Source organism: Vespula vulgaris, chromosome 1, assembly GCF_905475345.1.
Source record: "Vespula vulgaris chromosome 1, iyVesVulg1.1, whole genome shotgun sequence".
Lineage (NCBI taxonomy): Eukaryota > Metazoa > Arthropoda > Insecta > Hymenoptera > Vespidae > Vespula > Vespula vulgaris.
Genome location: NC_066586.1, coordinates 14,156,921 through 14,170,899, shown reverse-complemented (window position 1 = coordinate 14,170,899; position 13,979 = coordinate 14,156,921). Strand labels below are relative to the sequence as shown.

Genomic DNA, 13,979 nt, shown 5'->3' with positions numbered 1-13,979 from the left:
AGGAGAAGGAGAAGGAGGAGCTAAAAAGGAGTAAGGGGGTTACAGAAGGGATGGAACAGTAGGAAAGGGATGGAACGAAAGAGAAAAAGGGGAAGTGAAAGTGACGGTGAAGAGGGAAAATGAAAAGTACTAGAGAGAGAGAGAGAGAAAGAGAGAGAAATCGAAAGACGAACGATTACTTTCTCGTTTTGTGTTCAAATTGGTTACGCATAGGCATAACGTAAGTATGTATATATCTGATATATATATATATATATATATATATATATATATATATATATATATATATAAAGGAAGGACGTACGGAGGAATCTATGGTTGTATGGAAAATGTCGTGAAAATAATGAAAACTAAGTACTTGTTGCGCATTAGTAGTTTGCCGCGACGTTACACACGGTAGTGATCGTTCGCGTGACGTATTAAGGTAACTTGCGTACACGCTCGTGTAAAAATGCTTTTCCTTTCGATTTTATGCAAATTCGTATCGCACGCTAGCCAGCTGGAAATATTTCTTATCGTTACGTAGTTATATAGGTGAGCCACCGACGAAGCGTTCCGCTTAACTCATATTATATATATATATATATGAAAAGGAAAGAGAAAGAAAGAAAGAAAGAAAGAGAGAGTACCTATTTATTTTAGAGTTTAGAGTCTCTACAAGTTTTCCAACGAGAAGTGCTATTTCCTTTCAAGATTAAAGGCTTTTATGTGACAGGTGGAGCGTTCGATAAAACGTATGAGTAGGATATTACAGTGAAACGAGATTTTATCTGTAAATTTAGGCGAACTTTCAAGTAACCCTATCTCTATAATATTGAAAAATATTTATTATAATTATATCGATAAAGATTTATACGTATATCTATCGAGAATAAACGTAAATGTTCGAACGAGCGTTTCATTTTAATTCTCCGAACGAGCTTATTCGTTGGATGCAAAAGGAAAAGGAAAAGTTTCGGACCATATAGCGTCCGGGATAGGCGGATAGTTGGTCTAGGTGTCGTGCATGCTCTCTCTCTCTCTCACTCTCTCTCTCTCTCTCTCTCTCTCTCGTTTTACCATCATTATTTTCGACATTCGAAACAGTTAAATCCAATAGGTTATGTCGCGAGCTCCTTCGAAAGGTTCGAGAAAAACCGTAGAACTCGGCTATTTTCCGGAACGAAACGGCTTAGCGACGCCTCTCGAATATCGAAAGGCGCGAACTCACGGATGAATGGAGTCTGGCTCGAGCGTGTACCTACACGGGCTATACTATACTTGCAACTTTGCTCGAGGGGGGCTCGCTTCGTTTATTGATCTTTTTTCTTCCTTCCTTCCTTCCTTCCTTCCTTCCTTCTTTTACTTCCTTTCTTTCGTTCTTTTTTATGTCTTCCTCTTCTCTCTCTCTCTCTCTCTCTCGTATATATATATATATATATATATATATATATATATATATATTGCTTTTACGTTAATTCACTTAACGTCGCGTTACCGATACATTTTACTACTCTCGTGCATCGACAACGGAATCATAGATACTTGGGATACATACCTACATAAGTACATATTTCCACTTGCTCTTAGCCATGAGATCGTTTCTCGTAAAGCAAGAATTTAATCTATGTTAGACGTCGAACTAAAAGTACGCAAGTAATATCTACGTAAATACGTACGTAGGGTTGTAAGTACTTATGTACCTACTTACCTACCTACCTACCTATCCACCTACCTACCTATCTACCTACCTACCTACCTATCTACGTATGTTCGAGAACTCGAATTCAAAGGATACGACGTCTTCTCGATTATTATCGATGAAAACCGATCGCTAAGGAACTTCCAAGAAAGAGAGAGAGAGAGAAAGAGAAAAAGAGAACGAAACAGGAAAGAGAGTCGAGAACAGGAAAGAGAGAAAGAGAGAGAAAAAGAGAAATTATCAGAAAGGTATTTCACGTTCGTTGCCTCATAGCGACGACGAAGTGGACGCGGTCCGACGGAAAGTGAGTCGCGTTCTCGATCGAGTTCTCGCATTACCGTTTTAAACGAAAACGTTTTACTCGAGGCTTTTTCATTTTTTATTATCTTCCCTTTCTTTTTTTTCTCTTATCTTTTCCTCTTTTCTACCTTTCTTTCTGTTTTCTTTTATCGTTATTACTACTATTATTATTATTATTATTATTATTATTATTATTATTATTATTATTATTATTATTATTGGTATTATTATTAATATTAATATTAATATTAATATTTATTACTTTTGTTGTTGTTGTTGTTGTTATTGTATTACTTTTCTGTTCATTTCTTCTTTATTTTTCTTTCCTTCTTTTATACTTCTTTTTATCATACACTCCTCGAATATATCGAAATATAATATCACGTTCTCTCGACGAGTTTCGCGACGTCACGAAACGATTTAATTATTTGGAGATGGGAATATTCCCTTTTCATAAATAAACTATGCGATAACGTAATAACGCATTGTTCTAATAATATTTATCAATCCGCGGGAATTACGATTCCCGACGACGATACCCTCCTATTTATCTTGGTGTTAATCGAGTAAATCGTTTTTCTAAGGACTCTCTCGCGTGCTACTATCACGATAATCACGGACTTGTTCTCCGAGTGTATGGAACCGGTAGGTAGTAAGGTAGGTAGGTAGGTAGGTAGGTAGGTAGGTAGGTACACGGTAGTAATCGACGACGAGATCATCTCGGTAGCCGTTTTCTTTGAGATGCTTCATTTTTCTCGTCTCGCCGATCGACGAGTATTTTATCCGAAGGAGAGCGGAGAGGAGGGAGGAAGTGGGGAGAGGAAAGAGGGCGACGGAGGAACGGAGAGTAAGAGGAGGTGGGTGAGGAAACACGATTTCACGATCGTTAACAACGTCCATCTTGATTCGATCTTCGTAATGTTTGATTAGATGGATGGATGGATGGATGGATGGATGGATAGCACAAAAACATATGATATATATGGGTATTTCTATTTTTTTGGATTTTCTTTGATACCTATACCGGTTAGGTAGTCAGTTAGCTACGCGTAAAAAATACTTTCTCCGCGAAAACTAAATTCACGATATAATAATTAATCACTTACGGCTCTCGTTAATGATGCTTCCAACCGGATCGATCAGGAGAGGGCCCTGGATAAGATCCTCCTCGAGATGGGCACGGCTCGGTCGGGCCTGCTTTCTCCGTGACATCCCTTCAACTCTTTGGAAAAAAAAATAGATTCTCGCGCGCGCACCGTTCCTCACGCTAGCTCGTGCGCGATCCCGCAAAGGGGATTGGAGCTGCGGCGGCCGGATGCTACTTTAATGCGATCGTCTTCCCTTGCTTCTGCTATTCTAGTCTAAACTGGGCCTTCTTTCTTCACGATTTTCTCTTTCGCATAAACACAGTTTTAACTTGTGATTGATTACCTTTTCTAATATTACTAATTATTCAATCGTCCAAGATCTTTTACACACTATTACTCGTACTTCGTTATCGTCGTTGTTCTTCTTCTTCTTTCTTCCTTCCTTCGGAAGAATAATTAGACGTACAGTACTCTCATAACACCTACTATAAATCGTGATCGAATCAAGCACCATGTCTCTCACACTTCCAATTCGTCACGGTTACTTTTCATCTCGTAATCCCTCCTATCTCTTTCTTTCTTTAACACGATCGACGACGCCTTCGTGAAGTCGTCGCAGCATCACCCAAAGGCAAATCCGTACCTTTGACGATTCCATAGGCACCTGTCTAGTGTTTCTCTTCTATTTTTTCTTTGTACGTTGGATAAAAAAGGGGAACACGAGAAGAGAGGGAGAGAGAGAGAGAGAGAGAGAGAGAAAGAGAGAGAGAGAGAGAGAAAGAGAGAGAGGGAGAGGGATGAAGAGAGAGACACTGAATGCTTTGGGATAACGAAGAAGGATAAGAAGAGGAAGAAGAAGAGAAGAAGAAGAAGAAGAAGAAGAAGTAGAAGAAGAAGAAAATGACGATGACGACGACGATGACGACGACGACGACGACGACGATGATAATGCAGAAAAAGTATTCGGCCGGCGGCCGTGTCAACTCGGCCAGTAATCCATAGAAACTCTTCCTGCTCGATAGATAGCTTTACCTCTTTACCCTTTAACCCATCCCCTAACAAACACCAATCTCAATAATTTCTTCTTTAATCGTCTTCACAAAGTCTTTTCTTGCCGTCACACTCACACACACTGTTAGTAGTCGTAATATCGTTCCCTCGTGTAGTCGCTTCGCACGTGGCCGGGATCCTTCTATCCTTGTCTCTTTCTCACTCTCTTTCTCTTTCCCTTTTTCTCTCTTTCTTTCTCTTTCTTTCTCTCTCCTTTTCTCTATCTCTTCTCTCTTTTACTTTACTCCCTATCACGAATATCACGTAGCGAAATTGTCGAAGATATTCGCGCACTGCACTTGATATCTTTTTCTTTCCTTTTTTCTCTTTCTCTCTTCCACCCTCCCTCCCTCCCCCCTCTCTCCCTCTCTCTCTCTCTTTATTTCTTTTAACGAGAAGAACCAGCGAACGTCGACTCGTCAACGACGACGAAGACGAGGACGGAAACGAACGAACGTTGGCTGTGACACGACACGACGCACGAGGAGAATCCCGACGACGACGACGACGACGACGACGACGACGACGACGATAACGACAACAGTGATGACGATGACGACAACAACAACGACGACGACGACGACGACGACGACGACATTCGCGCGACGTATCGAGCGCACGACCGAACGTCAGTGTGGTGCTGCTCGCCGTGCACGCCTTCTCTTCCTCGTTCTCTTACGCGTTCCGTGTCTATTGTTCTACGTATTGTGTATACACGTACGTACTCCGTACGTGTCTATGTATGTATGCATGTATGCACCTATGTATATATGTATGTGTATATATATATATGTATCAAAGCGTGTATGGGCGTATGCGTATGTATGTGTCGAGCAACGTGCTTGCCTCTGTGCACACGTGTCTCTTGTCTCTCTCTCTCTCTCTCTCTCTCTCTCTTTCTCTTTCTGCCTCTCTCCCTCTCTCTCTTTCTCCCTTGTTTTATATACGTGCGTGTAAACGTGTACGTGTATCAGTCTCTTCCGTCGTCGTCGTACTGCTTGGTTGGGTTGGTCGACGTGCGTGTGCGTAGGTGTGCGTGCGCGCGCGCGGCCCTCTTTTTTTCCTGCTTTCTATATCTCTCTCGCGCGAAATCCGCGGCTCCGATCGCTCGAGTCGGCCGGACGACGGACGGACCAGCTCTGGGCCTGACGTCGAATCACCCCTCTCCACCGTCCACTGACTACCCCGTGGTAGGGAGACGCTTCTTGCGCGCGCTTTTACCCCCACTCATGTGCATCGGCGCACACCCCACGCTGTCGCTTCAACGAACCTCCTTCTCCTCCTCCTCCTCTTCCTCTTCTTCCTCCACCACCACCGCCACCACCACCACCACCACCACCGTCAGCATCACTACCACCACCACCACCACCATTACCACCACCTCCTCTTCCTCCTCTTTCTCCTCTATTTCCTCCTCCTCCTTCCTCCTCTCCTTCTCCTTCTCCTCCTTCCGTGGCTCGACCTACACGCCCCCCCCACGACACACTACTACCACCACCTCACCGTCATCGTCGACACCTCCGGTGGGGATCTCCACCCTTCGAGAGCACAGCTTCCGAGCGCGCGCGACCTTTTTCCTTCGAATATTCGCCGCTTTTGCCTACCTTCTTCTACTATCTATCTCTTCCTACGCGCTATTAGAAACGAGAATTTCCAAAGATATTTTCCATAGTACTTAACTATATCTACTTCTATTTTACTTCTACGATAAAAGTAAATGCATAAAAGTCTTTAAGGTTCGATGAATTATTCCTGACGTAGTCGTTTTATCAAAGAGAGACAGAGAGAGAGAGAGAGAGAGAGAGAGAGAGAGAGAGAGAAGGATAAGATAAATAGGATACTATTATAAAAAAGACGAAACACGGGTATCGCAGTAGATTTTCTAATCGAGCAAATGAGAAACGGATGGGACGATTTTTCTCGAATAGTGACTGATCTATTAGAAAGATACGAATAGTTAGGTAATGCTTATGAAAAACAGTAATAGACAGATAGAAAGAGAGAAAGAGAGAGAGACAAATGGATAAATGAGAACTATGATAAAGAGACGCATAAAATATCTGTGTGTGACGCTTAGATAAGTAGCATTTATGAGTAAGAGAGAGAGAAAAAGAGAAAAAGAGAGAGAGATGAACAAACAAACAGACAGACAGACAGACAGACAGACAGATGGATTAAATTTATGAGAGAAAGAGAGAAGACACTGTGTGTAAAGGGTATCTCTCTCTCTCTCTCTCTCTCTCTCTCGTTCATTCGTACCATCGTATATGCTTCTCCTACGTGTCCCCACTTCTCTCTTTACTCTATCTTCTTATTCCCCTTCCGTGCTTCCAACGCCGGCCGGCTCTCCCCCTCCCCACTCCAGCCGGATGGTAAGCGGCGGGGAGGGGCGTGGCCAAACGGCTGAACCTGTACACGCCTCCTTATGCATTATTATAGCGGGCCACTCGTGTCTCTCTATGATTTTATATACCGTCGTGTCCCCGCGTGAATATTCTACTACACTACTACTACACTACTACTACTACTACTACTACTACTATTATAAAAGAGAAAGAGAGAGAGAGAGATAGAGAGATAGATAGAGACGGAGAAAGAGAGACGAACGAGCAAGAACGTTCTCTCTCTTTCTCTCTCTCTCTCTCTCTCTCTCTCTCTCTCTCTGTCTCTCTTCCCTCCTCTCCCCACCCCTACCCTAAAACGAGTAAACGCACGAGCAGCCGGCCGCGAACAGCGCCGCCAGCGACGCGCGCAACTCCCTCGAACGCGATGCGCCTTCGATATTTCTTTCGTCGCGACGACCACCGTCGTCAATTAGTTTCTTCGTTTTTCTCCCCCTCCCCCACCTCACCTCACCCTACTATTCCCCTCCTCCTTCTTTTCTCCTTCTTTCTATCTCTCTCTCTCTCTCTCTCTCTTTCTCTTTCTTTCTCTCACTCTTTCTTTCTCTCCTTCTTTCTTTCTCTCTTTCTTTTTCTCTTTCTCTCTCTTTCTCTCTTTTTCTCTCTCAATCTATCTATCTCTCTTTCTCGCCATTATCCGCCCGCACGGGCTTATGAGAATCTTCTCACGCTCATCGGCTTGCGATCGGCGAATTGTTCGGAGATTTTTCTTTTTTCTTTCTTTTTCCTTTGCTTTTCTCTTCTTTTCTTTCTTTTTTCTTGTGTTTCTTGTTGTTTCTCTTTTTTGTTGTTATTGTTGCTATTCGTTTTTTTTTTTTTTTTTTTTAATTGTTATTCTTCTATCCGACATTACCGCTCGAGTGCGGAGGAATATTTAACAAGTTCGAGTTGATAGGCAGGTATGTATGTATGTATATCTGTTGGATGGATTGATTTTTCAAGAATTTTCGTGTCGGAGCGTAGGAGAAGAGGTATGTAATTCGAGGTGATGAATGGAAAAAGTCGTAGTTTCGTTTGAGTGTAAAAAAAAAAAGGAAAATAGGATTGTAGAGATTCAACCATGTGCTTCGATCGGATCGATCTGATCAATGGGAGATCTACTGTTACGTCATTTTTTATTTACGTTATCAGCTAGTCGTCCTATCTAGGCTAAATTCATTCTTCCGTTTATTAAGTTAGATCGTACTATTAGAAAATCGTACTACTTCGGAAGTAAAGTTTCTTGGTTAGGGTCCGAACACGGTAAAATTTCTTTTGTTTTTTCTTTCTTTTTTTTTCTCCCCTCCGTCTTCGAGCACTCAAATTAAAACGAGTACGTTCCCAAAATTCTCACGTAGACAGTGTGCATTTCGGCATTTTCTGTTCATCGAAATTCGAGTCACGGCACGTCGGTTATAGCCTATTATACCTACTTGAAAGTACGAAGCGAAGGAAGAACAGGTGGGTCGTGGGAGTAGCGTCCTATTCCGGTTGAAGAGAAAGAGAGAGAGTGAGAGAAAGAGAGGGAGAGAGAGAGAGAGAGAGAGAGAGAGAAGGAGAGAAAAAGAGAAGAAAGACGAAGGAAAAGAGGTGAACGTGGTAAAGGCAGCGTAAACGAAGACAAGGCTTCCGGGGTTGTGGAAGGGGGCGGGGAAGAGTATAGATCGGTGTAACGCGAGAAGTGACGTTAGAAACTTAGACTACTCTTTCCGTTTCTTTCCCAATGAATTACGTTTTAGTTTAGTCATAGAACTTTTCACAAATTTCTTTTTTATCTCGGTGGTTAGAAAAACGATTCGAAATTGTTCAATACGCTCGATTAAATTTTCGACGATGACGAGCTCGAATAATCGTAAATTTTAATTCGAATTAAGTGAATTTAATGAATGACGACCTTGGCCAATATAACAACAACGACGACGACAACGACGTTAATGCTCGTTATCATTATCATGAATATCAATGAACATTAATGATGGAACGTAAACAAGAGGAGGAATGCAAAATTGAATGAACGTCGTTAGAAATAGGAAATTGTATGAAACGTTTGGAGCGTGACGGTCTAACGCATTACAGTAGGTACAGGTGCGAACGAGGTGAGTGCACGACGAGCGTTGAAGATTCGCACGTGTAGTAGTGGTAATGGACGTAAAACTGGCTTTTCCGAGGTAGGTACTTACTTACATTAGGCAACGGAGAGGATCGTAGGTTCTCTCATCGGACCAGACAAGTTTATTATCATTTGCGGCTCGTAATTTTTGCCTTCTCTTTGTATTTCTATCCCTCTTTCTATCTCTTTCTTTCTCTCTCTGTCTTTCCTTTTCATCTTTCTGTAGGTACGTAAAGCAGGTAGAAAAATCGAGGAAAACGCGTCGAAGTTTGTGTTGGACAGGCGCCGGCGTCGAGAATTGTAAAGCTTTTAAAGATGTTGTACGTTTTCCTTTTGTTTTCTTTTTTATGTGTTTCTTTTATTATTATTTCTTTTTCGTTAAACCCCCTAAACCCCTTTCTGCCGAATAATACCTATCTATCTACCTGCTTCCTTCATATATATGTCTCTCTCTCTCTCTCTCTCTCTCTCCAGTTTTTCTTTCTTTTTTACGAGAAAACAAAAAGTAACAATTATTTCCTCTCGGTATCTTTATTCCTAAGATATCCGATGTAATCGTCGAACGATAATTACTCGAACGTTAATTTCTCTAATCGAACGAGATCGATAAGAAAAATGTAACAGTTAGTGCATCGTTTCAGATCGATTCTTTTTACTAAAATCGAGAATAAAAAGGATTTTAGATACCTACCTACTTATCGGAACTTGGAAGCAGCAGCAGCAAAAGGCCGACCAAGCCGGAATCCCAGTGATCGTAGTATTAAAAGACCACAGAAAATACTCCGCAGCAGGTGGCGGCACACCTCTCTTTCTCTCTCTTTCTCTCTCTCTCTCTCTCTCTTTCTATCTCTCTCTCTCTCTTTCTCTCTCCTTTGCTCTTTACCGAACGTGGGGTGTTAACGACATTTAGGGGTGGGGCGTCGGCAAATTGACGCCGTTTAGATTGCGCTGCATTCAATTAGGTCGCGGAGGAGTCTCGGATAAAAGCCACGTATCTACTACGTTCGCCGAACACATTCTCTGTCTTTCTCTTTCTCTTTCTCCTTTTTTTCTTTTTTTTTTTAAACCATGCGCAACACGTTCATTTAGATTCGCGCGATCTTCCTCTTCCTCGACGAGTCTGAACGTAAGCTTTACCTTCTCCGATTAAAAGAATTTCTTCTCGATAAAAAAAAGTAATCAGAAGTCTATTAATCTTTATTAATGATATATATATATATATATATATATATATATATATATCCATATATGTACATATGAAAGTATTTGTCAGAATGAGTTGACAATCTCGTAAAAAGGAAAAAAACGAAAAAAAAAAAAAATCAAAATCGTATCCGGGTTAAGAGTGCCGCGAGTGAGGTTACGCGAAGGAACGCAAGGATTCGATGTGTGAGTGAGTGAGAGGGAGTTGCGAATGGTCCTGAAATATTCTACGTTCACCGAATCCCAAATTGGTAGAAACGAACGCCGAAGACGAAAGGTTCTCCTCGTGAAGGAGAAGAAGAAGAAGAAGAAGGAAAAGAAGAAGAAGAAGAAGAAGAAGAAGAAGAAGAAGAAAAAGAAAAAGAAGAAGAAGGAAAGAAAGAAAGAGAAGGAGAATGAGAATGAGAATGAGAATGAGAATGAGAATGAGAGATGGGGGAGGTAGAGGTGTCCCCGAGTTTATGGTCCCGCTGGCAAAAGAAGAATAGATATGACGTATTCATGAGGAGGAGGAAGGCGCGGGTTTGTCAGGCAGATGGCGCAGCGATAGCGGTGCCTTCGGATATCCCCCTATGAAAAACACGAAATAGTTGTGCCTCGCTCGAGGCGAGACCGGACCTGTTTTCTATCACCTTTCTTCGGCTTTGCTCTTCGGCATACGTTTCTCCTCTTCCTTTTCTTCCTTCTCCTCCTCCTTCTATTCCTCCTCTTCCTCCTTCTCCTCTTCCTCTAACTTCTTCTTCTTCTTCTTCTTCTTTCTTTCTCTACCTCATCCACCTCCCCCCATTTTTGGTCGTTCGACTCCCTCGCAATAAAATCCGATTTGACGTCAATTTATCTACGGATATTTCGACGGCAGTCTTTCTCTCTCTCTCTCTCTCTCTTTCTCTCTCTTTCGTTCTCTCTCTATGTCCATCTCTTTCTCAGTGGCGGTCTCATCCCTCATCCCTCTTTTTCCTTCTGCGTGATCGGTGCGGCGCGTTACGCATGAATCTCGCTTGTAAACTACCTCTTTTTTTTGCGAGGGAGACCGTACCGACTACCTTCTTCTTCTTCTTTCGCTAACCTTACTGTGTAATAACGCGAGATGCCGGCTCCACTCTTTCCTTCTTCTTCTTCTTCTTCTTCTTCTTACTTCGAGAAAATCGCATTCATTTCGCGCTCGTGCTTCTCCTCGGGACACGTAATATCACTCTGGTAAAAAGTGGAAATACGATTGTATACCAAGAGAAAGAGAGAGAAAGAGGGAGAGAAAGATAAAGAAGAATCTTCGAGAATCTCTTTTACCTGGCCCGACAATACCTACCCAAAGTATATATCTACCATTACGTAAATCTAGATAATAGTCCTTTCTTTTAAAAATAAAATCTTATACGTCATATCGAATCGATCATCTGATTTAACATACGTATACATTGATTAGATCTTATTGCACGTGTTCTGAATTATCGTAAGATACCAATTAGTCGGGAAATTTATCGTTAAAATTCATCCTAAATCCATAATCAATATCGGAGATTATTTATACGAGAAGGACAATTTCGCTGACGATGAGCGTTTTTAAAACTTTGGAAGGGAACAAAGAGTCTGTTGAAAGTAGTACGAGGAAAGAGAATTTCGACGAATAAAAAGAAAAAGGAAACGAAGTAGAAGAAGAAGAAGAAGTAGAAGAAAAAGAAGAACAAGAGAATGCTCGGTCTCGCGGACACGTTAGTTTATGAGTCGCGGCAGTGGCGAACCGTATTTGTTGGCTCGCTTGTAGGCTTTTGATCTCGTCAGAATGCGAGATGTCGTCCTCGTCGTCGTCGTCGTCATCGTCCTCGTCCTCATCCTCATCCTCGTCCTCATCCTCGTCGTCATCGTCGTCGTCGTCGTCGTCGTAGTCGCGAAGGAAGTCCATCGTCCTGTACTCGGTTCGTGCCGCACGCTGTTGCATCTCCACCTCTTCTTCCACCTCATCCTCTGCTCGTTCAAGTCCAAACCCTGGACAGTTTCAAACGTATAGAGCTTTGCACCTGTATTCGTGTATATATGGAGGTTTCCACCTAACGTATATGGGGAGACTGGTGGAACCAGGCCGCCGAGGATCGTCATATCCAGCAAAACATACCAGCTGACAAGGCGATTATAAGCGAATGACCGTGGCCCTTCGTAAGGGGTATGGCGACAAAGAGAAATATATATATATATATTGTATATACATATAGGTACATATATAAAAGATAGAATGGGAGAGAGAGAGAAAGAGAGAGTCATAACGGCTTCGTATACGTAATAGGAATACGACTGGTAGATTTTCTTACACCGATTCGCTTTCTTCTTCTTCTTCGACCCTCTCTAGTCTTCTGGACTTTGCCTTTTTATCGACGAACGACGACGGCTTCTCCTTATCCTCCTTCTTCTCCTACTCTCGTCGGTCTCGTTCTTCCAGTGTCGCGGATAGCTTTCGCGCGTGGTAACGTAAATGCCACCAACGTATGGCTCGCGGTACCTACCTACCTACCTACCTACTCTTGCTAAGGAAATTCGAACTCGATAAATGTTTTATTATTATATTCTTTCTCGTGAGAAAAGAACGTTCGTTCGTTCGTTCGAGAAAAAAGAAAGAACAAAAAAAAGAAAGAACGAAAAAAAGAAAGAAAGAAAGAAAGAAAGAAAGAAAGAAAGAAAGAAAAGGAAAAGAAGAAAAAAGAAGGGGGTAGGAGAAGGAGTGGGGGGGAGGAAAAAAGAAAGAAGGGTGATACTTAGCGACGGGAAAAAGTCGACCAACTCGTCGATAATATTCCTCTCTTTCTCTCTCTCTCTCTCTCTCTTTCTCTTCGAAGGCATTCGGCAAACGGTAATAACAATAATAATGCACTCTTCGTGGTAACGTGGAAGAAGAAGAAGAAGAAGAAGAAGGTAAGAACGGAGGCAAGGTTGCAGAAAGGGACCCGGGTCGGCTGATCGCGGATCTCGGTCGCATAAATTTGTTTTAATTGCCAGCGACGTTACATTTTGCTTTAATTATGCCGCATTATCTGGGAGGTAAATTAGGTGGGTCCAGCTCTCGGTCCATCTTTCGCTCCTCCACCTCCTCCTCCTCTTTCTACCTTCCCCTCTCTACCTCCCCTCTTCTCTTTCTCTCTCTTTCTTTTCTCTCTTGAGAAGGAAAAGAAGAAGAAGAAGGAGCACCGATCGCGACTCGTTCCTTCTCTCTCTTTCTTTCTCTCTTCTTCTTCTCTCTCTCTCTTTCTTTCTTTCTTTCTTCCTTTCATCGGCAGGCCCCTTGACTTCGTCTATACGTATAGTTTACCTTGGGATAGGATCTTTCTCCACCCGCTTCTCGGTCCTCCTTCGTCACCTCTTTCTTACCTTCCGATCCTTCTCTTCCAACCTAGTCGGTCCCACTCTTTCTCTCTCTCTCTCTCTCTCTCTCTTTCTTTCTTTCTTTCTTTCTCTCGTTCTCACAGGACCCAAAACCCTTACCAATTCTCTGGGTTCCCTCAGAACAGAGAGAGCGTGTGACAATTTACTCGGGCGATCTTCGAGTCTCTCTCTCGTCTGTTCTACCACCTCACCGAAAGCCCTCTTCTTCTTCTCACCCTTTCCTCTTCTCGTGTTCAGCTTGGCTGGTTGGTTCTCTCCTCCCCCGCGTATCCTCTCTTTCTCTTTCTCTTTCTTTCTCTCTTTATCTCTCTCTCTCTCTCTCTCTCTCACTTCTTCCTTCTTCTTCTTCTTCTGCTTCTTCTTCTTCTTCTTCTTCTTCTTCTTCTTATACCTTATAGCCGCGTTATTTATGCCGGGTCCGGCTAATAAACATATGAACGCCCGTGCCTTCTCTCGCGTTTGCTTCCTTCGAGAGAAAGAGAGAGATCGAACGTACCAGAGAGACATAGACACATACCTATACACCGATAATCTCACTCATACACATACGTACAAACATACACATTTACACGTACACGTTTTCCACTCGGCATCCGCCAACGGTCCTCGGGCATTGTCTCGTCTTATTAACAGCCGGCAAGACGATATATCTCGCTCGTTTTTCTCCAGACTCTACCTTCCTTCCTTCTTTTCTTTCTTCCTTCCTTCCTTCCTTCCTTCCTTCCTTTCTTCCTTCTCATCCATGCAAAAAGACAACGTATGATTCGACACATCTTTCATCTCGTTCGTCATAGAAA

The 13,979-nt window shown here is 42.5% G+C and overlaps 1 protein-coding gene across 1 annotated transcript in view; it reads right to left on the bottom strand.

Moving 5' to 3' along the window:
- Positions 1-5,271, bottom strand: part of LOC127065401 (homeotic protein spalt-major-like) — a 61,729-nt gene extending 56,458 nt beyond the window's left edge. Inside the window, exon 1 of the mRNA XM_050997694.1 lies at positions 3,088-5,271. Within this exon, the coding sequence (XP_050853651.1) occupies positions 3,088-3,193 (106 nt within the window). The 5' untranslated portion in view covers positions 3,194-5,271. The remainder of the gene's footprint in view (positions 1-3,087) is intronic.
- Between the last annotated feature and the right edge of the window lie 8,708 nt (positions 5,272-13,979).